At 52.3% G+C, this 25,843-nt stretch overlaps 1 protein-coding gene across 2 annotated transcripts in view; it reads left to right on the plus strand.

Moving 5' to 3' along the window:
- Window positions 1–25,843, plus strand: part of LOC134533332 (microtubule-associated protein tau) — a 735,916-nt gene that overhangs the window by 550,941 nt on the left and 159,132 nt on the right. For both annotated transcript variants that reach the window (XM_063370846.1, XM_063370847.1), the window contains exon 2: window positions 3,226–3,266. In XM_063370846.1, the coding sequence (XP_063226916.1) occupies window positions 3,226–3,266 (41 nt within the window). The remainder of the gene's footprint in view (window positions 1–3,225; window positions 3,267–25,843) is intronic.

Here is a 25,843-nt window from a genome sequence, read left to right on the forward strand (position 1 = left end):
GGATATGACAGAAATTAAACTTCGTGTAGGGTTATCTTAACCGCAACCTAAAGTATCTATACTGGTCGATTAAAATACAAATGATTTTCTGTAAACTTTGCTTAAGAAATATGGGCAGTAATTATTTTATTAGACTTATTTTACTCTGTGTTAATGATTTTTTGCATATGTGGTAAAAGAAGGAAAAATTAATTTTTTTGGTAAGAAATCGAATTGTTTTGAGTTTTAAAAAATTCTCAAGGTTTTCTTTAATCTTTAATGTTCGCAAACCATGAAGATATAGCTGCTGAAGTGTACCCTGCCAGATTGCATTCATTGATGTTGTACCACGTATAGATCTTCATAAGAATAAAGCTTGCTAAAACATTTTTTACATAAAATCTTTAAACACAGTGATAATTATTTCACTTACAGAAGGGTGTTACTGTGCAACCAAATCCAAAGCGAAAAAACGTATTGTTTAATTATTACATAAATTTAGTCTTTTATTTGGTAAATTTTATTTCTACAGCGGTTGTATATCTGTGTACAAATAAACATGCAGTTGCCAATTTAACCAAAAACTGAAAATAGACAAAAAATTATGCCATTGATTTAAAAGCACGTTACCCGTGGAATTGATTATATACATTTTTCTTCTATACCTTACTTGCAAAAATTAATGAAACTTAGTCGTCGATTTAGAAAAAAATTCTGTGTGGTTCTGGACTAAATAAGATTAAATCTTTCCTAAGGGGCTAAATTAGAAATTTACTTATATAATATTATTACAAACAGTATACATTACAATGTGCTTTTTATTTAAAGTAAGAAACTTGTAATTTTACTTAATCGTAAAGTAACACGCACTCAATTCAACGAGATAGTTCACGTTTACAGTAACAAAAGGGTTCATCTTAATAGTTCAAATGTTTATACCTTTTTAATAGTTTTTTAATGTTAGTTTATCAGTGTGTTGTATAACTTATTAAGCCTTTTGTAATAAACCATTAATTTTGAAGTCATAATCAAGAAATAATAACAGTTCAAGATAAATGAAGTCCGCATCAGTAACTAAGATTCTAAGCAAAAGGAAACTACCCAGCATTACTATGATTTGTTCCTTTGAACATCAATAATAAATGGACACTCGCTTCCTTGTAAATTTGTTTCAGTTACAAAGCTATTATAATTTTATATATACATTTGATTATTTTTAACAACTCTGTCAAATTCATTTGTATTATCTTTGAATGGCGTATGTCCAAAAGCTTACATGAAGTCATTTTTATTAATTCTGAACCGTTTAAATTATCTAAAAGTTATGTTTGAACAATATTTGATTAAACGAGCCATCAACTACACATTGACAGTTTGGTCTCGTGGATATTGTGAAACACGCCAGCATGCAGCCCCAGTGGCACCGCCTAGTTGTCGGAGCGCTCGGAGGCTACGACAAATAGACGGGAGTCTTCAAGTCACCTACCCGTGTTTCTTTTCACACATGATAATCCCGATACTGGTGGAAGACGGGTTGTCATGTGCGGGAATCTCGATGAGACGACTCTAATACATTTAAGAATCGAGCTCTTGGACGTTCATTGATTGTTCGTTCTTTAAATGAATGGTGACTTGCTGTCCGTCCTATTGATGGCCAGCTCAACTCTCTTGCTGCGAACGGCTGGATTGGCGCTAAACGGGACTATTGCGCTTCTGGATACTTAGACATTCGGAGCTTGAGTTACACAGGGTCCAGCCTAAATAGGATACTCTAAACTTATTATCTTTTTTTTCAGTTGTAAAATATGTGTAGATTGCCGTCAGCGGATGGGTTTTGTTGATATATTTTATATTCCTACTTTCCCCACCGATGCATTCCGTCACTGCTGGTACACTGGTACCCTTCAGCCGTCTCTAGAGTCTTCATGTCGGCGAGAGGTTACAAGTCATGATTCCTTCAACCCACGAATCAGAGCCAGCTCCGTCTCGGACCTCGGCCTCACAACCCCACATCACAGACTTCTCCTGGTGCGCACAGATGTGCAGCACAGCGTAGCAGCACAGCATCTGTGCCGAGCAGTGTTTATGTGCTCATTCAGCTGTTGCCGTGTTAAAACATTATCTGGTCCTAATCCTTACTAATATTATAAATACGAAAGTAACTCTGTCTGTCTGTCTGTCTGTCTGTCTAGATTTCACGTCAAATCTACTGAACCGATTTAAATGAAATTTGGTACACAGATAGTCTACAGCATGAGAAATGACATGGGCTACTTCTTAATGCGAAAAAAGGGTTGTAATGGGTTTAAAGGGGACCATGAAAAGTTGTATGGCAGTATCGTCATTTTTAGAGCTAGAAGCTTGAAACTTATTTTTTATAAATATGACATTCTAAGTTTGTAAAAGTTTTGCCCTCAAGGGTGTAAAATAACAATAGGGAATAGGGGATGAAAGTTTGTATGGAACTATGTAAGTTTTATGTGAATGTTTTATAAGTTTGCGACAAGAGACAAAATATTAGAGCTATATTCTGATATAACATTTACGGAGTCATTACAAAACGTGAAACTGTAGTTAACTCGGCAAGCACCGCGCCTACACAATGATCGCTGTGCCTCTCCTCAAAGGGGGTGGGGAGGGGGGCGTATGGAGCGTGGCGTGATACGGCGCGGTGTAGGAGGGGAAATATGCCCAAGTGTGCTTACCCGAAAGGGCAGACACGTATGTGCCTTATTTTTAAAATAATTAGCCTAAATAATTAAAAATGCTACCCAAAAACACTTTTCTACGCGAACTAATTCGCGGGCACAGCTAGTATTGAATATAACTTCCTATCCTTTATACAGTATTTCAGCAAACCACAGAGAAAGTAAGGTTAAAATAGTAATTATTATTCTCTTAGGCACAACAAGCCATGATTATTTTATTTTTCAACACGCGTGCTGTTTAGACAGAGATAAACTATATGTTGAGGCAATTCCTCTGCTTACCGCACGACACAAACAGTTGGTCGAGGCGACCAAAATGCAATCTCGTGTCGAGCAACCCCACCTGCTGTCAAACGTGCAATTAATTTTCTTTAATTTATCTCAATTATATTCAATGGTAATATGTCATGTTACTGATATGAACATTTTTTTCCTCTGGTATGAATAATAAATCATATTTTACAACCTGAACCCTCTATATTTATGATGAAATGTTATTTACTACGAAATATTCTTAAATTGTGTTTTTATTTTGCAGGTGACTTGGACAGGGATGTGGATGATTCACCTCCAAGAGAAGTAAGTGAATTTTGACATTTATTTTCAATCATATCATGGAAAGAGACTATGCTTGTTATAAATGCAAACAAACGTATTCTTATTTGGAATAAATGGTATAGGCTCAGTATAAAGCTTTTACTTCAAGCTAGTACGATAGTATGGAATTTTTTGTAGTTGTCTGTAAATGTTTGCTGAACTGCAGTAAGTTATTTAAATTGTAACATCTGAAATTTGAATGTACATTCTCACATATATTTATAACTAGCTAAGAACTCGCTGCTTTGCTCGAGCGATTTGATCGTGTTGCTGATATTTTAGAATTAAAAGAAAATCATGTCACTTTTACTTAATAATTATACTAATCAAATATACATAATAGTAGTGTATATTGGGAGCTCCTGTGCCGTGAGGTGTGAGGTTCCGGTACGTCATTTGGGATTGTGACGTCACAGCGGCCATATTGGATTACCTTGATCTTGACTGGAGACCTTAACATTTCACCTTGAATCTTGACTTTGACTTAGAACATGACCTATGACCTCAGTCGCCATCATGGATTCCGCCATCTTGTAGTCGAGTGCCCCGATTCCCGAACGTTTCAATTTTTGTTATGGTCGCCAACTTGAATTCTAATAACATCTACGCCATCTTGGATCTGATGTCTCAGCCACTTTTGTAAATTCTGATGACACAGCCGCCATCTGGTTGTGGTATTAATGAGACCACCATCTTGGATAATATCACGACCACCATCTTGGGTTATTTTCTGTTCTGCCGGAGGCCGTCATCTAGGTATCGGTTATCGGTCATATTTTTTTTTGGTGTTTGTTCCTAGAGATAGCCAGCATCGCTCTGTCTCCAGCACATAAGGTCGGTGTTACATGACATACCAGAGCTATTATGGTCCATATCGACATACTAAAATTACTTTTTAATACAAAATGCGTTGGAAGCACTGTGGTTCGAACCATCACAGCTCTGACCTCTGAATTAGAAAACATAACGCCTTTAACCACATGACCATCGATACAATAACCAGACTAATAAATTTACAAGGCCTATAAAAACACACATATTCGGACTTATTTTTTTTTTTTTAATTTGAGAGAATAATAATTATCATCGCATGTTTGAAACAGAACTGCAATTTTTTATTTATTTCAATGCTTTTACTAGGAGTACTAGTGTTTTGTAGTACACACATCACCTACTAGAGAGCACTGCTGCCATATTAGTTTAATTTTTGCCCACTAGAGTGCAGGGATCATTTATTACCGTGGCGTCGGCCGTCTTGTCATTTGGGAAAAATTCTAAACAGCTTCCAAAAATCACTTGTTAAAAGACAAATTAAGTTGATCGATAGCCGTCCCTGGTTAGATCATTTACTGATTAAAAAAAAAGTTAATTTTAGGTAAACATTATTATTTAATTAAATTACTAACAAAGTGACAGGTTCGAGAAATAAAATCACGACATTATAACCAATAAGAAGTTTATATATAACAATAATTTTTCCAAGTGCAAAAACAAGGAAATTACTAACATTTCTCGATTCCTACAGTCTTTTTAGAGTACGAAGCGAAACCTTTGCATACCTTTGAATGTAATTTCAGGGCATCTCCACATGTCAGTTGAGTACCATATTTTTCACACATAATAGAGTTCTCAGATTCATTGAGAGGACAGAGATATATTTCATGATGCCTCGCACTGAAAATGTGTACAAACGTCTTGCCACAGAAGATACATTTCGGCCCCAAGGAATGCACAACCAGTCTATCGCAATTCCTGTTGTGAATTTTTAATCTTCCATAGCGCACTAATGCGTACACCACCGATTTATCTGATATTTAATACGTTCAGAGGTTATTAATACAATCGTGTACAACGTAATCACGAAGTTTCAAGTTTTGATGCTGTCACAGTATGTAAAATCAAGTGACGGAACACCGTCACTACTGCTGAAGACACTTCAGGTGTTAAATCTCCTGCTGCGCTGGAACAGTAGGTGAAACTGTTAACGCTGTTGCCAACAAGATCTGAGTTGTCACCGTCGTCACTGCCATCTGGGTCCCCGATGTCGATGGTACACATTCCAACGAGTTCGTCGTTAAAGATGGTAGAGATGCCATCTCAAGAATAGCCAGTTACTGAACTGATGTGTCAGAAGAGTCCAACTATTTGATCCGCACTGCACCACTGCCCGAGGTGGTCAGAGAGCTTCATCGCTTGGGCCTCGCCTATATACTTGCAGCGACTGGTATGAGACACGAGTTAAAACAACAGTTAGTTTAATGTTTACAACTTACCCAGTACAGTCTTCGTAATGTCGATTAAGACTATCTATTCGTAAAATTACGTTATTACATTTGATGCTCTGAAACAGTATTCTTTGTGTATTATTCCGGCATCCACTTCTTGTCTGCGAGCGTTTGCTGGTGTAGTGAATGACACACTACAGTATTTACACTGGCGCGATAAACGTTCATTGTCCATTGAAGATGTCTCTAAGTTTTCTGATAATATTTCAACAGATGCAACAGCACCTAAGTATGCCTTCTCTGGACCCGCTATCTCCGCAGCCGATATCACAGATGCCTTAGGGATATGCATCGCCGTCCGTGTCGCTGCCATCGAGTTCTCCGCTGCCGTCTCCGTCACAGCAATGTGTCCCAGACCACGACAATAGACCTTCTGCAGTTGTTGGCATCGCTGCCATCGAGTTCTCCGCTGCCGTCTCCGTCACAGCAATGTGTCCCAGACCACGACGATAGACCTTCTGCAGTTGTTGGCATCGCTGCCATCGAGGTCTCCGCTGCCGTCTCCGTCACAGCAATGTGTCCCAGACCACGACGATAGACCTTCTGCAGTTGTTGGCATCGCTGCCATCGAGTTCTCCGCTGCCGTCTCCATCACAGCAATGTGTCCCAGACCACGACAATAGACCTTCTGCAGTTGTTGGCATCGCTGCCATCGAGTTCTCCGCTGCCGTCTCCGTCACAGCAATGTGTCCCAGACCACGACGATAGACCTTCTGCAGTTGTTGGCATCGCTGCCATCGAGGTCTCCGCTGCCGTCTCCGTCACAGCAATGTGTCCCAGACCACGACGATAGACCTTCTGCAGTTGTTGGCATCGCTGCCATCGAGGTCTCCGCTGCCGTCTCCGTCACAGCAATGTGTCCCAGACCACGACGATAGACCTTCTGCAGTTGTTGGCATCGCTGCCATCGAGTTCTCCGCTGCCGTCTCCGTCACAGCAATGTGTCCCAGACCACGACGACAGACCTTCTGCAGTTGTTGGCATCGCTGCCATCGAGTTCTCCGCTGCCGTCTCCGTCACAGCAATGTGTCCCAGACCACGACAATAGACCTTCTGCAGTTGTTGGCACCGCTGCCATCAAGTTCTCCGCTGCCGTCTCCGTCACAGCAATGTGTCCCAGACCACGACAATAGACCTTCTGCAGTTGTTGGCATCGCTGCCATCGAGGTCTCCGCTGCCGTCTCCGTCACAGCAATGTGTCCCAGACCACGACAATAGACCTTCTGCAGTTGTTGGCATCGCTGCCATCGAGGTCTCCGCGGCCGTCTCCGTCACAGCCATGTGTCCCAGACCACGACGATAGACCTTCTGCAGTTGTTACGATCGCTGCCATCGAGGTCTCCGCTGCCGTCTCCGTCACAGCAATGTGTCCCAGACCACGACGATAGACCTTCTGCAGTTGTTGGCATCGCTGCCATCGAGTTCTCCGCTGCCGTCTCCGTCACAGCAATGTGTCCCAGACCACGACGATAGACCTTCTGCAGTTGTTGGCATCGCTGCCATCGAGGTCTCCACTGCCGTCTCCGTCACAGCAATGTGTCCCAGACCACGACAATAGACCTTCTGCAGTTGTTGGCATCGCTGCCATCGAGGTCTCCGCTGCCGTCTCCGTCACAGCAATGTGTCCCAGACCACGACGATAGACCTTCTGCAGTTGTTGGCATCGCTGCCATCGAGGTCTCCGCTGCCGTCTCCGTCACAGCAATGTGTCCCAGACCACGACGATAGACCTTCTGCTGTTGTTGGCATCGCTGCCATCGAGTTCTCCGCTGCCGTCTCCGTCACAGCAATGTGTCCCAGACCACGACGATAGACCTTCTGCAGTTGTTGGCATCGCTGCCATCGAGGTCTCCGCTGCCGTCTCCGTCACAGCAATGTGTCCCAGACCACGACGATAGACCTTCTGCAGTTGTTGGCATCGCTGCCATCGTCTCCGTCACATCAATGTGTCCCAGACCACGACGATAGACCTTCTGCAGTTGTTGGCATCGCTGCCATCGAGTTCTCCGCTGCCGTCTCCGTCACAACAATGTGTCCCAGACCACGACGATAGACCTTCTGCAGTTGTTGGCATCGCTGCCATCGAGTTCTCCGCTGCCGTCTCCGTCACAGCAATGTGTCCCAGACCACGACGATAGACCTTCTGCAGTTGTTGGCATCGCTGCCATCGAGTTCTCCGCTGCCGTCTCCGTCACAGCAATGTGTCCCAGACCACGACAATAGACCTTCTGCAGTTGTTGGCATCGCTGCCATCGAGTTCTCCGCTGCCGTCTCCGTCACAGCAATGTGTCCCAGACCACGACGATAGACCTTCTGCAGTTGTTGGCATCGCTGCCATCGAGTTCTCCGCTGCCGTCTCCGTCACAGCAATGTGTCCCAGACCACGACAATAGACCTTCTGCAGTTGTTGGCATCGCTGCCATCGAGTTCTCCGCTGCCGTCTCCGTCACAGCAATGTGTCCCAGACCACGACGATAGATCTTCTGCAGTGGTTGGCATCGCTGCCATCGAGTTCTCCGCTGCCGTCTCCGTCACAGCAATGTGTCCCAGACCACGACAATAGACCTTCTGCAGTTGTTGGCATCGCTGCCATCGAGTTCTCCGCTGCCGTCTCCGTCACAGCAATGTGTCCCAGACCACGACGATAGACCTTCTGCAGTTGTTGGCATCGCTGCCATCGAGGTCTCCGCTGCCGTCTCCGTCACAGCAATGTGTCCCAGACCACGACAATAGACCTTCTGCAGTTGTTGGCATCGCTGCCATCTAGGTCTCCGCTGCCATCTCCGTCACAGCAATGTGTCCCAGACAACGACAATAGACCTTCTGCAGTTGTTGGCATCGCTGCCATCGAGTTCTCCGCTGCCGTCTCCGTCACAGCAATGTGTCCCAGACCACGACAATAGACCTTCTGCAGTTGTTGGCATCGCTGCCATCGAGTTCTCCGCTGCCGTCTCCGTCACAGCAATGTGTCCCAGACCACGACAATAGACCTTCTGCAGTTGTTGGCATCGCTGCCATCGAGGTCTCCGCTGCCGTCTCCGTCACAGCAATGTGTCCCAGACCACGACAATAGACCTTCTGCATTTGTTGGCATCGCTGCCATCGAGTTCTCCGCTGCTGTCTCCGTCACAGCAATGTGTCCCAGACCACGACAATAGACCTTCTGCAGTTGTTGGCATCGCTGCCATCGAGTTCTCCGCTGCCGTCTCCGTCACAGCAATGTGTCCCAGACCACGACGATAGACCTTCTGCAGTTGTTGGCATCGCTGCCATCGAGGTCTCCGCTGCCGTCTCCGTCACAGCAATGTGTCCCAGACCACGACAATAGACCTTCTGCAGTTGTTGGCATCGCTGCCATCGAGTTCTCCGCTGCCGTCTCCGTCACAGCAATGTGTCCCAGACCACGACAATAGACCTTCTGCAGTTGTTGGCATCGCTGCCATCGAGTTCTCCGCTGCCGTCTCCGTCACAGCAATGTGTCCCAGACCACGACAATAGACCTTCTGCAGTTGTTGGCATCGCTGCCATCGAGTTCTCCGCTGCCGTCTCCGTCACAGCAATGTGTCCCAGACCACGACGATAGACCATCTGCAGTTGTTGGCATCGCTGCCATCGAGGTCTCCGCTGCCGTCTCCGTCACAGCAATGTGTCCCAGACCACGACAATAGACCTTCTGAAGTTGTTGGCATCGCTGCCATCGAGGTCTCCGCTGCCGTCTCCGTCACAGCAATGTGTCCCAGACAACGACAATAGACCTTCTGCAGTTGTTGGCATCGCTGCCATCGAGTTCTCCGCTGCAGTCTCCGTCACAGCAATGTGTCCCAGACCACGACAATAGACCTTCTGCAGTTGTTGGCATCGCTGCCATCGAGTTCTCCGCTGCCGTCTCCGTCACAGCAATGTGTCCCAGACCACGAAAATAGACCTTCTGCAGTTGTTGGCATCGCTGCCATCGAGGTCTCCGCTGCCGTCTCCGTCACAGCAATGTGTCCCAGACCACGACGATAGACCTTCTGCTGTTGTTGGCATCGCTGCCATCGAGTTCTCCGCTGCCGTCTCCGTCACAGCAATGTGTCCCAGACCACGACGATAGACCTTCTGCAGTTGTTGGCATGGCTGCCATCGAGTTCTCCGCTGCCGTCTCCGTCACAGCAATGTGTCCTAGACCACGACGCTAGACCTTCTGCAGTTGTTGGCATCGCTGCCATCGAGGTCTCCGCTGCCGTCTCCGTCACAGCAATGTGTCCCAGACCACGACGATAGACCTTCTGCAGTTGTTGGCATCGCTGCCATCGAGTTCTCCGCTGCCGTCTCCGTCACAGCAATGTGTCCCAGACCACGACGATAGACCTTCTGCAGTTGTTGGCATCGCTGCCATCGAGGTCTCCGCTGCCGTCTCCGTCACAGCAATGTGTCCCAGACCACGACAATAGACCTTCTGCAGTTGTTGGCATCGCTGCCATCGAGGTCTCCGCTGCCGTCTCCGTCACAGCAATGTGTCCCAGACCACGACAATAGACCTTCTGCAGTTGTTGGCATCGCTGCCATCGATGTCTCCGCTGCCGTCTCCGTCACAGCAATGTGTCCCAGACCACGACAATAGACCTTCTGCAGTTGTTGGCATCGCTGCCATCGAGTTCTCCGCTGCTGTCTCCGTCACAGCAATGTGTCCCAGACCACGACAATAGACCTTCTGCAGTTGTTGGCATCGCTGCCATCGAGTTCTCCGCTGCCGTCTCCGTCACAGCAATGTGTCCCAGACCACAACAATAGACCTTCTGCAGTTGTTGGCATCGCTGCCATCGAGGTCTCCGCTGCCGTCTCCGTCACAGCAATGTGTCCCAGACCACGACGATAGACCTTCTGCAGTTGTTGGCATCGCTGCCATCGAGGTCTCCGCTGCCGTCTCCGTCACAGCAATGTGTCCCAGACCACGACAATAGACCTTCTGCAGTTGTTGGCATCGCTGCCATCGAGGTCTCCGCTGCCGTCTCCGTCACAGCAATGTGTCCCAGACCACGACGATAGACCTTCTGCAGTTGTTGGCATCGCTGCCATCGAGGTCTCCGCTGCCGTCTCCGTCACAGCAATGTGTCCCAGACCACGACGATAGACCTTCTGCAGTTGCTGGCATCGCTGCCATCGAGTTCTCCGCTGCCGTCTCCGTCACAGCAATGTGTCCCAGACCACGACAATAGACCTTCTGCAGTTGTTGGCATCGCTGCCATCGAGTTCTCCGCTGCCGTCTCCGTCACAGCAATGTGTCCCAGACCACGACGATAGACCTTCTGCAGTTGTTGGCATCGCTGCCATCGAGGTCTCCGCTGCCGTCTCCGTCACAGAAATGTGTCCCAGACCACGACAATAGACCTTCTGCAGTTGTTGGCATCGCTGCCATCGAGTTCTCCGCTGCCGTCTCCGTCACAGCAATGTGTCCCAGACCACGACAATAGACCTTCTGCAGTTGTTGGCATCGCTGCCATCGAGTTCTCCGCTGCCGTCTCCGTCACAGCAATGTGTCCCAGACCACGACAATAGACCTTCTGCAGTTGTTGGCATCGCTGCCATCGAGTTCTCCGCTGCCGTCTCCGTCACAGCAATGTGTCTCAGACCACGACAATAGACCTTCTGCAGTTGTTCGCATCGCTGCCATCGAGGTCTCCGCTGCCGTCTCCGTCACAGCAATGTGTCTCAGACCAGGACGATAGACCTTCTGCAGTTGTTGGCATCGCTGCCATCGAGGTCTCCGCTGCCGTCTCCGTCACAGCAATGTGTCCCAGACCACGACGATAGACCTTCTGCAGTTGTTGGCATCGCTGCCATCGAGGTCTCCGCTGCCGTCTCCGTCACAGCAATGTGTCCCAGACCACGACGATAGACCTTCTGCTGTTGTTGGCATCGCTGCCATCGAGTTCTCCGCTGCCATCTCCGTCACAGCAATGTGTCCCAGACCACGACGATAGACCTTCTGCAGTTGTTGGCATCGCTGCCATCGAGGTCACCGCTGCCGTCTCCGTCACAGCAATGTGTCCCAGACCACGACGATAGACCTTCTGCAGTTGTTGGCATCGCTGCCATCGTCTCCGTCACATCAATGTGTCCCAGACCACGACGATAGACCTTCTGCAGTTGTTGGCATCGCTGCCATCGTCTCCGTCACATCAATGTGTCCCAGACCACGACGATAGACCTTCTGCAGTTGTTGGCATCGCTGCCATCGAGTTCTCCGCTGCCGTCTCCGTCACAACAATGTGTCCCAGACCACGACGATAGACCTTCTGCAGTTGTTGGCATCGCTGTCATCGAGTTCTCCGCTGCCGTCTCGGTCACAGAAATGTGTCCCAGACCACGACGATAGACCTTCTGCAGTTGTTGGCATCGCTGCCATCGATTTCTACGCTGCAGTCTCCGTCACAGCAATGTGTCCCAGACCACGACAATAGACCTTCTGTAGGTTTTGGCATCGCTGCCATCGAGTTCTCCGCTGCCGTCTCCGTCACAGCAATGTGTCCCAGACCACGACGATAGACCTTCTGCAGTTGTTGGCATCGCTGCCATCGAGTTCTCCGCTGCCGTCTCCGTCACAGCAATGTGTCCCAGACCACGACAATAGACCTTCTGCAGTTGTTGGCATCGCTGCCATCGAGTTCTCCGCTGCCGTCTCCGTCACAGCAATGTGTCCCAGACCACGACGATAGATCTTCTGCAGTTGTTGGCATCGCTGCCATCGAGTTCTCCGCTGCCGTCTCCGTCACAGCAATGTGTCCCAGACCACGACAATAGACCTTCTGCAGTTGTTGGCATCGCTGCCATCGAGTTCTCCGCTGCCGTCTCCGTCACAGCAATGTGTCCCAGACCACGACGATAGACCTTCTGCAGTTGTTGGCATCGCTGCCATCGAGGTCTCCGCTGCCGTCTCCGTCACAGCAATGTGTCCCCGACCACGACAATAGACCTTCTGCAGTTGTTGGCATCGCTGCCATCGAGGTCTCCGCTGCCGTCTCCGTCACAGCAATGTGTCCCAGACAACGACAATAGACCTTCTGCAGTTGTTGGCATCGCTGCCATCGAGTTCCCCGCTGCCGTCTCCGTCACAGCAATGTGTCCCAGACCACGACAATAGACCTTCTGCAGTTGTTGGCATCGCTGCCATCGAGTTCTCCGCTGCCGTCTCCGTCACAGCAATGTGTCCTAGACCACGACAATAGACCTTCTGCAGTTGTTGGCATCGCTGCCATCGAGGTCTCCGCTGCCGTCTCCGTCACAGCAATGTGTCCCAGAACACGACAATAGACCTTCTGCAGTTGTTGGCATCGCTGCCATAGAGTTCTCCGCTGCCGTCTCCGTCACAGCAATGTGTCCCAGACCACGACAATAGACCTTCTGCAGTTGTTGGCATCGCTGCCATCAAGTTCTCCGCTGCCGTCTCCGTCACAGCAATGTGTCCCAGACCACGACGATAGACCTTCTGCTGTTGTTGGCATCGCTGCCATCGAGTTCTCCGCTGCCGTCTCCGTCACAGCAATGTGTCCCAGACCACGACGATAGACCTTCTGCAGTTGTTGGCATCGCTGCCATCGAGGTCTCCGCTGCCGTCTCCGTCACAGCAATGTGTCCCAGACCACGACGATAGACCTTCTGCAGTTGTTGGCATCGCTGCCATCGTCTCCGTCACATCAATGTGTCCCAGACCACGACGATAGACCTTCTGCAGTTGTTGGCATCGCTGCCATCGAGATCTCCGCTGCCGTCTCCGTCACAAAAATGTGTCCCAGACCACGACGATAGACCTTCTGCAGTTTTTGGCATCGCTGCCATCGAGTTCTCCGCTGCCGTCTCCATCACAGCAATGTGTCCCAGACCACGACGATAGACCTTCTGCAGTTGTTGGCATCGCTGCCATCGAGTTCTCCGCTGCCGTCTCCGATACAGCAATGTGTCCCAGACCACGACAATAGACCTTCTGCAGTTGTTGGCATCGCTGCCATCGAGTTCTCCGCTGCCGTCTCCGTCACAGCAATGTGTCCCAGACCACGACGATAGACCTTCTGCAGTTGTTGGCATCGCTGCCATCGATTTCTCCGCTGCCGTCTCCGTCACAGCAATGTGTCCCAGACCACGAAAATAGACCTTCTGCAGTTGTTGGCATTGCTGCCATCGAGTTCTCCGCTGCCGTCTCCGTCACAGCAATGTGTCCCAGACCACGACGATAGATCTTCTGCAGTGGTTGGCATCGCTGCCATCGAGTTCTCCGCTGCCGTCTCCGTCACAGCAATGTGTCCCAGACCACGACAATAGACCTTCTGCAGTTGTTGGCATCGCTGCCATCGAGTTCTCCGCTGCCGTCTCCGTCACAGCAATGTGTCCCAGACCACGACGATAGACCATCTGCAGTTGTTGGCATCGCTGCCATCGAGGTCTCCGCTGCCGTCTCCGTCACAGCAATGTGTCCCAGACCACGACAATAGACCTTCTGCAGTTGTTGGCATCGCTGCCATCGAGGTCTCCGCTGCCGTCTCCGTCACAGAAATGTGTCCCAGACAACGACAATAGACCTTCTGCAGTTGTTGGCATCGCTGCCATCGAGTTCTCCGCTGCTGTCTCCGTCACAGCAATGTGTCCCAGACCACGACAATAGACCTTCTGCAGTTGTTGGCATCGCTGCCATCGAGTTCTCCGCTGCCGTCTCCGTCACAGCAATGTGTCCCAGACCACGACAATAGACCTTCTGCAGTTGTTGGCATCGCTGCCATCGAGGTCTCCGCTGCCGTCTCCGTCACAGCAATGTGTCCCAGACCACGACGATAGACCTTCTGCTGTTGTTGGCATCGCTGCCATCGAGTTCTCCGCTGCCGTCTCCGTCACAGCAATGTGTCCCAGACCACGACGATAGACCTTCTGCAGTTGTTGGCATCGCTGCCATCGAGTTCTCCGCTGCCGTCTCCGTCACAGCAATGTGTCCCAGACCACGACGATAGACCTTCTGCAGTTGTTGGCATCGCTGCCATCGAGTTCTCCGCTGCCGTCTCCGTCACAGCAATGTGTCCCAAACCACGACAATAGACCTTCTGCAGTTGTTGGCATCGCTGCCATCGAGGTCTCCGCTGCCGTCTCCGTCACAGCAATGTGTCCCAGACCACGACAATAGACCTTCTGCAGTTGTTGGCATCGCTGCCATCGAGTTCTCCGCTGCCGTCTCCGTCACAGCAATGTGTCCCAGACCACGACAATAGACCTTCTGCAGTTGTTGGCATCGCTGCCATCGAGTTCTCCGCTGCCGTCTCCGTCACAGCAATGTGTCCCAGACCACGACAATAGACCTTCTGCAGTTGTTGGCATCGCTGCCATCGAGTTCTCCGCTGCCGTCTCCGTCACAGCAATGTGTCCCAGACCAAGACAATAGACCTTCTGCAGTTGTTCGCATCGCTGTTATCGAGGTCTCCGCTGCCGTCTCCGTCACAGCAATGTGTCCCAGACCACGACGATAGACCTTCTGCAGTTGTTGGCATCGCTGCCATCGAGGTCTCCGCTGCCGTCTCCGTCACAGCAATGTGTCCCAGACCACGACGATAGACCTTCTTCTGTTGTTGGCATCGCTGCCATCGAGTTCTCCGCTGCCGTCTCCGTCACAGCAATGTGTCCCAGACCACGACGATAGACCTTCTGCAGTTGTTGGCATCGCTGCCATCGAGGTCTCCGCTGCCGTCTCCGTCACAGCAATGTGTCCCAGACCACGACGATAGACCTTCTGCAGTTGTTGGCATCGCTGCCATCGTCTCCGTCACATCAATGTGTCCCAGACCACGACGATAGACCTTCTGCAGTTGTTGGCATCGCTGCCATCGAGTTCTCCGCTGCCGTCTCCGTCACAACATTGTGTCCCAGACCACGACGATAGACCTTCTGCAGTTGTTGGCATCGCTGCCATCGAGTTCTCCGCTGCCGTCTCCGTCACAGCAATGTGTCCCAGACCACGATGATAGACCTTCTGCAGTTGTTGGCATCGCTGCCATCGAGTTCTCCGCTGCCGTCTCCGCTAACAGCAATGTGTCCCAGACCACGACAATAGACCTTCTGCAGTTGTTGGCATCGCTGCCATCAAGTTCTCCGCTGCCGTCTCCGTCACAGCAATGTGTCCCAGACCACGACGATAGACCTTCTGCAGTTGTTGGCATCGCTGCCATCGAGTTCTCCGCTGCCGTCTCCGTCACAGCAATGTGTCCCAGACCACGACGATAGACCTTCTGCAGTTGTTGGAATCGCTGACATCGAGTTCTCCGCTGCCGTCTCCGTCACAGCAATGTGTCCCAGACCACGACGATAGATCTTCTGCAGTTGTTGGCATCGCTGCCATCGAGTTCTCCGCTGCCGTCTCCGTCACAGCAATGTGTCCCAGACCACGACAATAGACCTTCTGCAGTTGTTGGCATCGCTGCCATCGAGTTCTCCGCTGCCGTCTCCGTCACACCAATGTGTCCCAGACCACGACGATAGACCTTCTGCAGTTGTTGGCATCGCTGCCATCGAGGTCTCCGCTGCCGTCTCCGTCACAGCAATGTGTCCCAGACCACGACGATAGACCTTCTGCAGTTTTTGGCATCGCTGCCATCGAGGTCTCCGCTGCCGTCTCCGTCACAGCAATGTGTCCCAGACCACGAAAATTGACCTTCTGCAGTTGTTGGCATCGCTGCCATCGAGGTCTCCGCTGCCGTCTCCGTCACAGCAATGTGTCCCAGACAACGACAATAGACCTTCTGCAGTTGTTGGCATCGCTGCCATCGAGTTCTCCGCTGGCGTCTCCGTCACAGCAATGTGTCCCAGACCACGACAATAGACCTTCTGCAGTTGTTGGCATCGCTGCCATCGAGTTCTCCGCTGCCGTCTCCGTCACAGCAATGTGTCCCAGACCACGACAATAGACCTTCTGCAGTTGTTGGCATCGCTGCCATCGAGGTCTCCGCTGCCGTCTCCGTCACAGCAATGTGTCCCAGACCACGACAATAGACCTTCTGCAGTTGTTGGCATCGCTGCCATCGAGTTCTCCGCTGCCGTCTCCGTCACAGCAATGTGTCCCAGACCACGACAATAGACCTTCTGCAGTTGTTGGCATCGCTGCCATCGAGTTCTCCGCTGCCGTCTCCGTCACAGCAATGTGTCCCAGACCACGACGATAGACCTTCTGCTGTTGTTGGCATCGCTGCCATCGAGTTCTCCGCTGCCGTCTCCGTCACAGCAATGTGTCCCAGACCACGACGATAGACCTTCTGCAGTTGTTGGCATCGCTGCCATCGAGGTCTCCGCTGCCGTCTCCGTCACAGCAATGTGTCCCAGACCACGACGATAGGCCTTCTGCAGTTGTAGGCATCGCTGCCATCGTCTCCGTCACATCAATGTGTCCCAGACCACGACGATAGACCTTCTGCAGTTGTTGGCATCGCTGCCATCGAGTTCACCGCTGCCGTCTCCGTCACAACAATGTGTCCCAGACCACGACGATAGACCTTCTGCAGTTGTTGGCATCGCTGCCATCGAGTTCTCCGCTGCCGTCTCCGTCACAGCAATGTGTCCCAGACCACGACAATAGACCTTCTGCAGTTGTTGGCATCGCTGCCATCGAGTTCTCCGCTGCCGTCTCCGTCACAGCAATGTGTCCCAGACCACGACGATAGACCTTCTTCAGTTGTTGGCATCGCTGCCATCGATTTCTCCGCTGCCGTCTCCGTCACAGCAATGTGTCCCAGACCACGAAAATAGACCTTCTGCAGTTGTTGGCATCGCTGCCATCGAGTTCTCCGCTGCCGTCTCCGTCACAGCAATGTGTCCCAGACCACGACGATAGATCTTCTGCAGTGGTTCGCATCGCTGCCATCGAGTTCTCCGCTGCCGTCTCCGTCACAGCAATGTGTCCCAGACCACGACAATAGACCTTCTGCAGTTGTTGGCATCGCTGCCATCGAGTTCTCCGCTGCCGTCTCCGTCACAGCAATGTGTCCCAGACCACGACGATAGACCTTCTGCAGTTGTTGGCATCGCTGCCATCGAGGTCTCCGCTTCCGTCTCCGTCACAGCAATGTGTCCCAGACAACGACAATAGACCTTCTGCAGTTGTTGGCATCGCTGCCATCGAGTTCTCCGCTGCCGTCTCCGTCACAGCAATGTGTCCCAGACCACGACAATAGACCTTCTGCAGTTGTTGGCATCGCTGCCATCGAGTTCTCCGCTGCCGTCTCCGTCACAGCAATGTGTCCCAGACCACGACAATAGACCTTCTGCAGTTGTTGGCATCGCTGCCATCGAGGTCTCCGCTGCCGTCTCCGTCACAGCAATGTGTCCCAGACCACGACAATAGACCTTCTGCAGTTGTTGGCATCGCTGCAATCGATTTCTCCGCTGCTGTCTCCGTCACAGCAATGTGTCCCAGACCACGACAATAGACCTTCTGCAGTTGTTGGCATCGCTGCTTTCGAGTTCTCCGCTGCCGTCTCCGTCACAGCAATGTGTCCCAGACCACGAAAATAGACCTTCTGCAGTTGTTGGCATCGCTGCCATCGAGGTCTCCGCTGCCGTCTCCGTCACAGCAATGTGTCCCAGACCACGACGATAGACCTTCTGCAGTTGTTGGCATCGCTGCCATCGAGGTCTCCGCTGCCGTCTCCGTCACAGCAATGTGTCCCAGACCACGACAATAGACCTTCTGCAGTTGTTGGCATCGCTGCCATCGAGGTCTCCGCTGCCGTCTCCGTCACAGCAATGTGTCCCAGACCACGACGATAGACCTTCTGCAGTTGTTGGCATCGCTGCCATCGAGGTCTGCGCTGCCGTCTCCGTCACAGCAATGTGTCCCAGACCACGACGATAGACCTTCTGCAGTTGTTGGCATCGCTGCCATCGAGTTCTCCGCTGCCGTCTCCGTCACAGCTTTGTGTCCCAGACCACGACAATAGACCTTCTGCAGTTGTTGGCATCGCTGCCATCGAGTTCTCCGCTGCCGTCTCCGTCACAGCAATGTGTCCAAAACCACGACGATAGACCTTCTGCAGTTGTTGGCATCGCTGCCATCGAGGTCTCCGCTGCCGTCTCCGTCACAGCAATGTGTCCCAGACCACGACAATAGACCTTCTGCAGTTGTTGGCATCGCTGCCATCGAGTTCTCCGCTGCCGTCTCCGTCACAGCAATGTGTCCCAGACCACGACAATAGACCTTCTGCAGTTGTTGGCATCGCTGCCATCGAGTTCTCCGCTGCCGTCTCCGTCACAGCAATGTGTCCCAGACCACGACAATAGACCTTCTGCAGTTGTTGGCATCGCTGCCATCGAGTTCTCCGCTGCCGTCTCCGTCACAGCAATGTGTCCCAGACCACGACAATAGACCTTCTGCAGTTGTTCGCATCGCTGCCATCGAGGTCTCCGCTGCCGTCTCCGTCACAGCAATGTGTCCCAGACCACGACGATAGATTTTCTGCAGTTGTTGGCATCGCTGCCATCGAGGTCTCCGCTGCCGTCTCCGTCACAGCAATGTGTCCCAGACCACGACGATAGACCTTCTGCTGTTGTTGGCATCGCTGCCATCGAATTCTCCGCTGCCGTCTCCGTCACAGCAATGTGTCCCAGACCACGACGATAGACCTTCTGCAGTTGTTGGCATCGCTGCCATCGAGGTCTCCGCTGCCGTCTCCGTCACAGCAATGTGTCCCAGACCACGACGATAGACCTTCTGCAGTTGTTGGCATCGCTGCCATCGTCTCCGTCACATCAATGTGTCCCAGACCACGACGATAGACCTTCTGCAGTTGTTGGCATCGCTGCCATCGAGTTCTCCGCTGCCGTCTCCGTCACAACATTGTGTCCCAGACCACGACGATAGACCTTCTGCAGTTGTTGGCATCGCTGCCATCGAGTTCTCCGCTGCCGTCTCCGTCACAGCAATGTGTCCCAGACCACGACGATAGACCTTCTGCAGTTGTTGGAATCGCTGCCATCGAGTTCTCCGCTGCCGTCTCCGTCACAGCAATGTGTCCCAGACCACGACGATAGACATTCTGCAGTTGTTGGCATCGCTGCCATCGAGTTCTCCGCTGCCGTCTCCGTCACAGCAATGTGTCTCAGACCACGACAATAGACCTTCTGCAGTTGTTGGCATCGCTGCCATCGAGTTCTCCGCTGCTGTCTCCGTCACAGCAATGTGTCCCAGACCACGACGATAGATCTTCTGCAGTTGTTGGCATCGCTGCCATCGAGTTCTCCGCTGCCGTCTCCGTCACAGCAATGTGTCCCAGACCACGACAATAGACCTTCTGCAGTTGTTGGCATCGCTGCCATCGAGTTCTCCGCTGCCGTCTCCGTCACAGCAATGTGTCCCAGACCACGACGATAGACCTTCTGCAGTTGTTGGCATCGCTGCCATCGAGGTCTCCGCTGCCGTCTCCGTCACAGCAATGTGTCCCAGACCACGACAATATACCTTCTGCAGTTGTTGGCATCGCTGCCATCGAGGTCTCCGCTGCCGTCTCCGTCACAGCAATGTGTCCCAGACAACGACAATAGACCTTCTGCAGTTGTTGGCATCGCTGCCATCGAGTTCTCCGCTGCCGTCTCCGTCACAGCAATGTGTCCCAGACCACGACAATAGACCTTCTGCAGTTGTTGGCATCGCTGCCAACGAGTTCTCCGCTGCCGTCTCCGTCACAGCAATGTGTCCCAAACAACGACAATAGACCTTCTGCAGTTGTTGGCATCGCTGCCATCGAGGTCTCCGCTGCCGCCCCGTCACAGCAATGTGTCCCAGACCACGACAATAGACCTTCTGCAGTTGTTGGCATCGCTGCCATCGAGTTCTCCGCTGCCGTCTCCGTCACAGCAATGTGTCCCAGACCACGACAATAGACCTTCTGCAGTTGTTGGCATCGCTGCCATCGAGTTCTCCGCTGCCGTCTCCGTCACAGCAATGTGTCCCAGACCACGACAATAGACCTTCTGCAGTTGTTGGCATCGCTGCCATCGATTTCTCCGCTGCCGTCTCCGTCACAGCAATGTGTCCCAGACCACGACAATAGACCTTCTGCAGTTGTTGGCATCGCTGCCATCGAGGTCTCCGCTGCCGTCTCCGTCATAGCAATGTGTCCCAACCAGGACGATAGACCTTCTGCAGTTGTTGGCATCGCTGCCATCGAGGTCACCGCTACCGTCTCCGTCACAGCAATGTGTCCCAGACCACGACAATAGACCTTCTGCAGTTGTTGGCATCGCTGCCATCGAGTTCTCCGCTGCCGTCTCCGTCACAGCAATGTGTCCCAGACCACGACGATAGACCTTCTGCAGTTGTTGGCATCGCTGCCATCGAGTTCTCCGCTGCCGTCTCCGTCACAGCAATGTGTCCCAGACCACGACAATAGACCTTCTGCAGTTGTTGGCATCGCTGCCATCGAGTTCTCCGCTGCCGTCTCCGTCACAGCAATGTGTCCCAGACCACGACGATAGACCTTCTGCAGTTGTTGGCATCGCTGCCATCGAGGTCTCCGCTGCCGTCTCCGTCACAGCAATGTGTCCCAGACCACGACGATAGACCTTCTGCAGTTGTTGGCATCGCTGCCATCGAGTTCTCCGCTGCCGTCTCCGTCACAGCAATGTGTCCCAGACCACGACGATAGACCTTCTGCAGTTGTTGGCATCGCTGCCATCGAGGTCTCCGCTGCCGTCTCCGTCACAGCAATGTGTCCCAGACCACGACGATAGACCTTCTGCAGTTGTTGGCATCGCTGCCATCGAGTTCTCCGCTGCCGTCTCCGTCACAGCAATGTGTCCCAGACCACGACGAAAGACCTTCTGCAGTTGTTGGCATCGCTGCCATCGAGTTCTCCGCTGCCGTCTCCGTCACAGCAATGTGTCCCAGACCACGACAATAGACCTTCTGCAGTTGTTGGCATCGCTGCCATCGAGTTCTTTGCTGCCGTCTCCGTCACAGCAATGTGTCCCAGACCACGACGATAGACCTTCTGCAGTTGTTGGCATCGCTGCTATCGAGTTCTCCGCTGCCGTCTCCGTCACAGCAATGTGTCACAGACCACGACAATAGACCTTCTGCAGTTGTTGGCATCGCTGCCATCGAGTTCTCCGCTGCCGTCTCCGTCACAGCAATGTGTCCCAGACCACGACGATAGACCTTCTGCAGTTGTTGGCATCGCTGCCATCGAGTTCTCCGCTGTCGTCTCCGTCACAGCAATGTGTCCCAGACCACGACAATAGACCTTCTGCAGTTGTTGGCATCGCTGCCATCGAGTTCTCCGCTGCCGTCTCCGTCACAGCAATGTGTTCCAGACCACGACGATAGACCTTCTGCAGTTGTTGGCATCGCTGCCATCGAGTTCTCCGCTGCCGTCTCCGTCACAGCAATGTGTCCCAGACCACGACAATAGACCTTCTGCAGTTGTTGGCATCGCTGCCATCGAGTTCTTTGCTGCCGTCTCCGTCACAGCAATGTGTCCCAGACCACGACGATAGACCTTCTGCAGTTGTTGGCATCGCTGCTATCGAGTTCTCCGCTGCCGTCTCCGTCACAGCAATGTGTCACAGACCACGACAATAGACCTTCTGCAGTTGTTGGCATCGCTGCCATCGAGTTCTCCGCTGCCGTCTCCGTCACAGCAATGTGTCCCAGACCACGACGATAGACCTTCTGCAGTTGTTGGCATCGCTGCCATCGAGTTCTCCGCTGTCGTCTCCGTCACAGCAATGTGTCCCAGACCACGACAATAGACCTTCTGCAGTTGTTGGCATCGCTGCCATCGAGTTCTCCGCTGCCGTCTCCGTCACAGCAATGTGTTCCAGACCACGACGATAGACCTTCTGCAGTTGTTGGCATCGCTGCCATCGAGTTCTCCGCTGCCGTCTCCGTCACAGCAATGTGTCCCAGACCACGACGATAGACCTTTTGCAGTTGTTGGCATCGCTGCCATCGAGGTCTGCGCTGCCGTCTCCGTCACAGCAATGTGTCCCAGACCACGACGATAGACCTTCTGCAGTTGTTGGCATCGCTGCCATCGAGGTCTCCGCTGCCGTCTCCGTCACAGCAATGTGTCCCAGACCACGACAATAGACCTTCTGCAGTTGTTGGCATCGCTGCCATCGAGGTCTCCGCTGCCGTCTCCGTCACAGCAATGTGTTCCAGACCACGACAATAGACCTTCTGCAGTTGTTGGCATCGCTTGCATCGAGGTCTCCGCTGCCGTCTCAGTCACAGCAATGTGTCCCAGACCACGACAATAGACCTTCTGCAGTTGTTGGCATCGCTGCCATCTAGGTCTCCGCTGCCGTCTCCGTCACAGCAATGTGTCCCAGACCACGACGATAGACCTTTTGCAGTTGTTGGCATCGCTGCCATCGAGTTCTCCGCTGCCGTCTCCGTCACAGCAATGTGTCCCAGACCACGACAATAGACCTTCTGCGGTTGTTGGCATCGCTGCCATCGAGGTCTCCGCTGCCGTCTCCGTCACAGCAATGTGTCCCAGACCACGACAATATACCTTCTGCAGTTGTTGGCATCGCTGCCATCGAGGTCTCCGCTGCCGTCTCCGTCACAGCAATGTGTCCCAGACAACGACAATAGACCTTCTGCAGTTGTTGGCATCGCTGCCATCGAGTTCTCCGCTGCCGTCTCCGTCACAGCAATGTGTCCCAGACCACGACAATAGACCTTCTGCAGTTGTTGGCATCGCTGCCAACGAGTTCTCCGCTGCCGTCTCCGTCACAGCAATGTGTCCCAGACCACGACGATAGACCTTTTGCAGTTGTTGGCATCGCTGCCATCGAGTTCTCCGCTGCCGTCTCCGTCACAGCAATGTGTCCCAGACCACGACGATAGACCTTCTGCAGTTGTTGGCATCGCTGCCATCGAGGTCTCCGCTGCCGTCTCCGTCACAGCAATGTGTCCCAGACCACGACAATATACCTTCTGCAGTTGTTGGCATCGCTGCCATCGAGGTCTCCGCTGCCGTCTCCGTCACAGCAATGTGTCCCAGACAACGACAATAGACCTTCTGCAGTTGTTGGCATCGCTGCCATCGAGTTCTCCGCTGCCGTCTCCGTCACAGCAATGTGTCCCAGACCACGACAATAGATCTTCTGCAGTTGTTGGCATCGCTGCCAACGAGTTCTCCGCTGCCGTCTCCGTCACAGCAATGTGTCCCAAACAACGACAATAGACCTTCTGCAGTTGTTGGCATCGCTGCCATCGAGGTCTCCGCTGCCGCCCCGTCACAGCAATGTGTCCCAGACCACGACAATAGACCTTCTGCAGTTGTTGGCATCGCTGCCATCGAGTTCTCCGCTGCCGTCTCCGTCACAGCAATGTGTCCCAGACCACGACAATAGACCTTCTGCAGTTGTTGGCATCGCTGCCATCGAGTTCTCCGCTGCCGTCTCCGTCACAGCAATGTGTCCCAGACCACGACAATAGACCTTCTGCAGTTGTTGGCATCGCTGCCATCGATTTCTCCGCTGCCGTCTCCGTCACAGCAATGTGTCCCAGACCACGACAATAGACCTTCTGCAGTTGTTGGCATCGCTGCCATCGAGGTCTCCGCTGCCGTCTCCGTCATAGCAATGTGTCCCAACCAGGACGATAGACCTTCTGCAGTTGTTGGCATCGCTGCCATCGAGGTCACCGCTACCGTCTCCGTCACAGCAATGTGTCCCAGACCACGACAATAGACCTTCTGCAGTTGTTGGCATCGCTGCCATCGAGTTCTCCGCTGCCGTCTCCGTCACAGCAATGTGTCCCAGACCACGACGATAGACCTTCTGCAGTTGTTGGCATCGCTGCCATCGAGTTCTCCGCTGCCGTCTCCGTCACAGCAATGTGTCCCAGACCACGACAATAGACCTTCTGCAGTTGTTGGCATCGCTGCCATCGAGTTCTCCGCTGCCGTCTCCGTCACAGCAATGTGTCCCAGACCACGACGATAGACCTTCTGCAGTTGTTGGCATCGCTGCCATCGAGGTCTCCGCTGCCGTCTCCGTCACAGCAATGTGTCCCAGACCACGACGATAGACCTTCTGCAGTTGTTGGCATCGCTGCCATCGAGTTCTCCGCTGCCGTCTCCGTCACAGCAATGTGTCCCAGACCACGACGATAGACCTTCTGCAGTTGTTGGCATCGCTGCCATCGAGGTCTCCGCTGCCGTCTCCGTCACAGCAATGTGTCCCAGACCACGACGATAGACCTTCTGCAGTTGTTGGCATCGCTGCCATCGAGTTCTCCGCTGCCGTCTCCGTCACAGCAATGTGTCCCAGACCACGACGATAGACCTTCTGCAGTTGTTGGCATCGCTGCCATCGAGTTCTCCGCTGCCGTCTCCGTCACAGCAATGTGTCCCAGACCACGACAATAGACCTTCTGCAGTTGTTGGCATCGCTGCCATCGAGTTCTCCGCTGCCGTCTCCGTCACAGCAATGTGTCCCAGACCACGACGATAGACCTTCTGCAGTTGTTGGCATCGCTGCTATCGAGTTCTCCGCTGCCGTCTCCGTCACAGCAATGTGTCACAGACCACGACAATAGACCTTCTGCAGTTGTTGGCATCGCTGCCATCGAGTTCTCCGCTGCCGTCTCCGTCACAGCAATGTGTCCCAGACCACGACGATAGACATTCTGCAGTTGTTGGCATCGCTGCCATCGAGTTCTCCGCTGTCGTCTCCGTCACAGCAATGTGTCCCAGACCACGACAATAGACCTTCTGCAGTTGTTGGCATCGCTGCCATCGAGTTCTCCGCTGCCGTCTCCGTCACAGCAATGTGTTCCAGACCACGACGATAGACCTTCTGCAGTTGTTGGCATCGCTGCCATCGAGTTCTCCGCTGCCGTCTCCGTCACAGCAATGTGTCCCAGACCACGACGATAGACCTTCTGCGGTTGTTGGCATCGCTGCCATCGAGGTCTCCGCTGCCGTCTCCGTCACAGCAATGTGTCCCAGACCACGACGATAGACCTTCTGCAGTTGTTGGCATCGCTGCCATCGAGGTCTCCGCTGCCGTCTCCGTCACAGCATTGTGTCCCAGACCACGACGATAGACCTTCTGCAGTTGTTGGCATCGCTGCCATCGAGGTCTGCGCTGCCGTCTCCGTCACAGCAATGTGTCCCAGACCACGACGATAGACCTTCTGCAGTTGTTGGCATCGCTGCCATCGAGGTCTCCGCTGCCGTCTCCGTCACAGCAATGTGTCCCAGACCACGACAATAGACCTTCTGCAGTTGTTGGCATCGCTGCCATCGAGGTCTC

Source organism: Bacillus rossius, chromosome 6 (assembly GCF_032445375.1).
Source record: "Bacillus rossius redtenbacheri isolate Brsri chromosome 6, Brsri_v3, whole genome shotgun sequence".
Lineage (NCBI taxonomy): Eukaryota > Metazoa > Arthropoda > Insecta > Phasmatodea > Bacillidae > Bacillus > Bacillus rossius.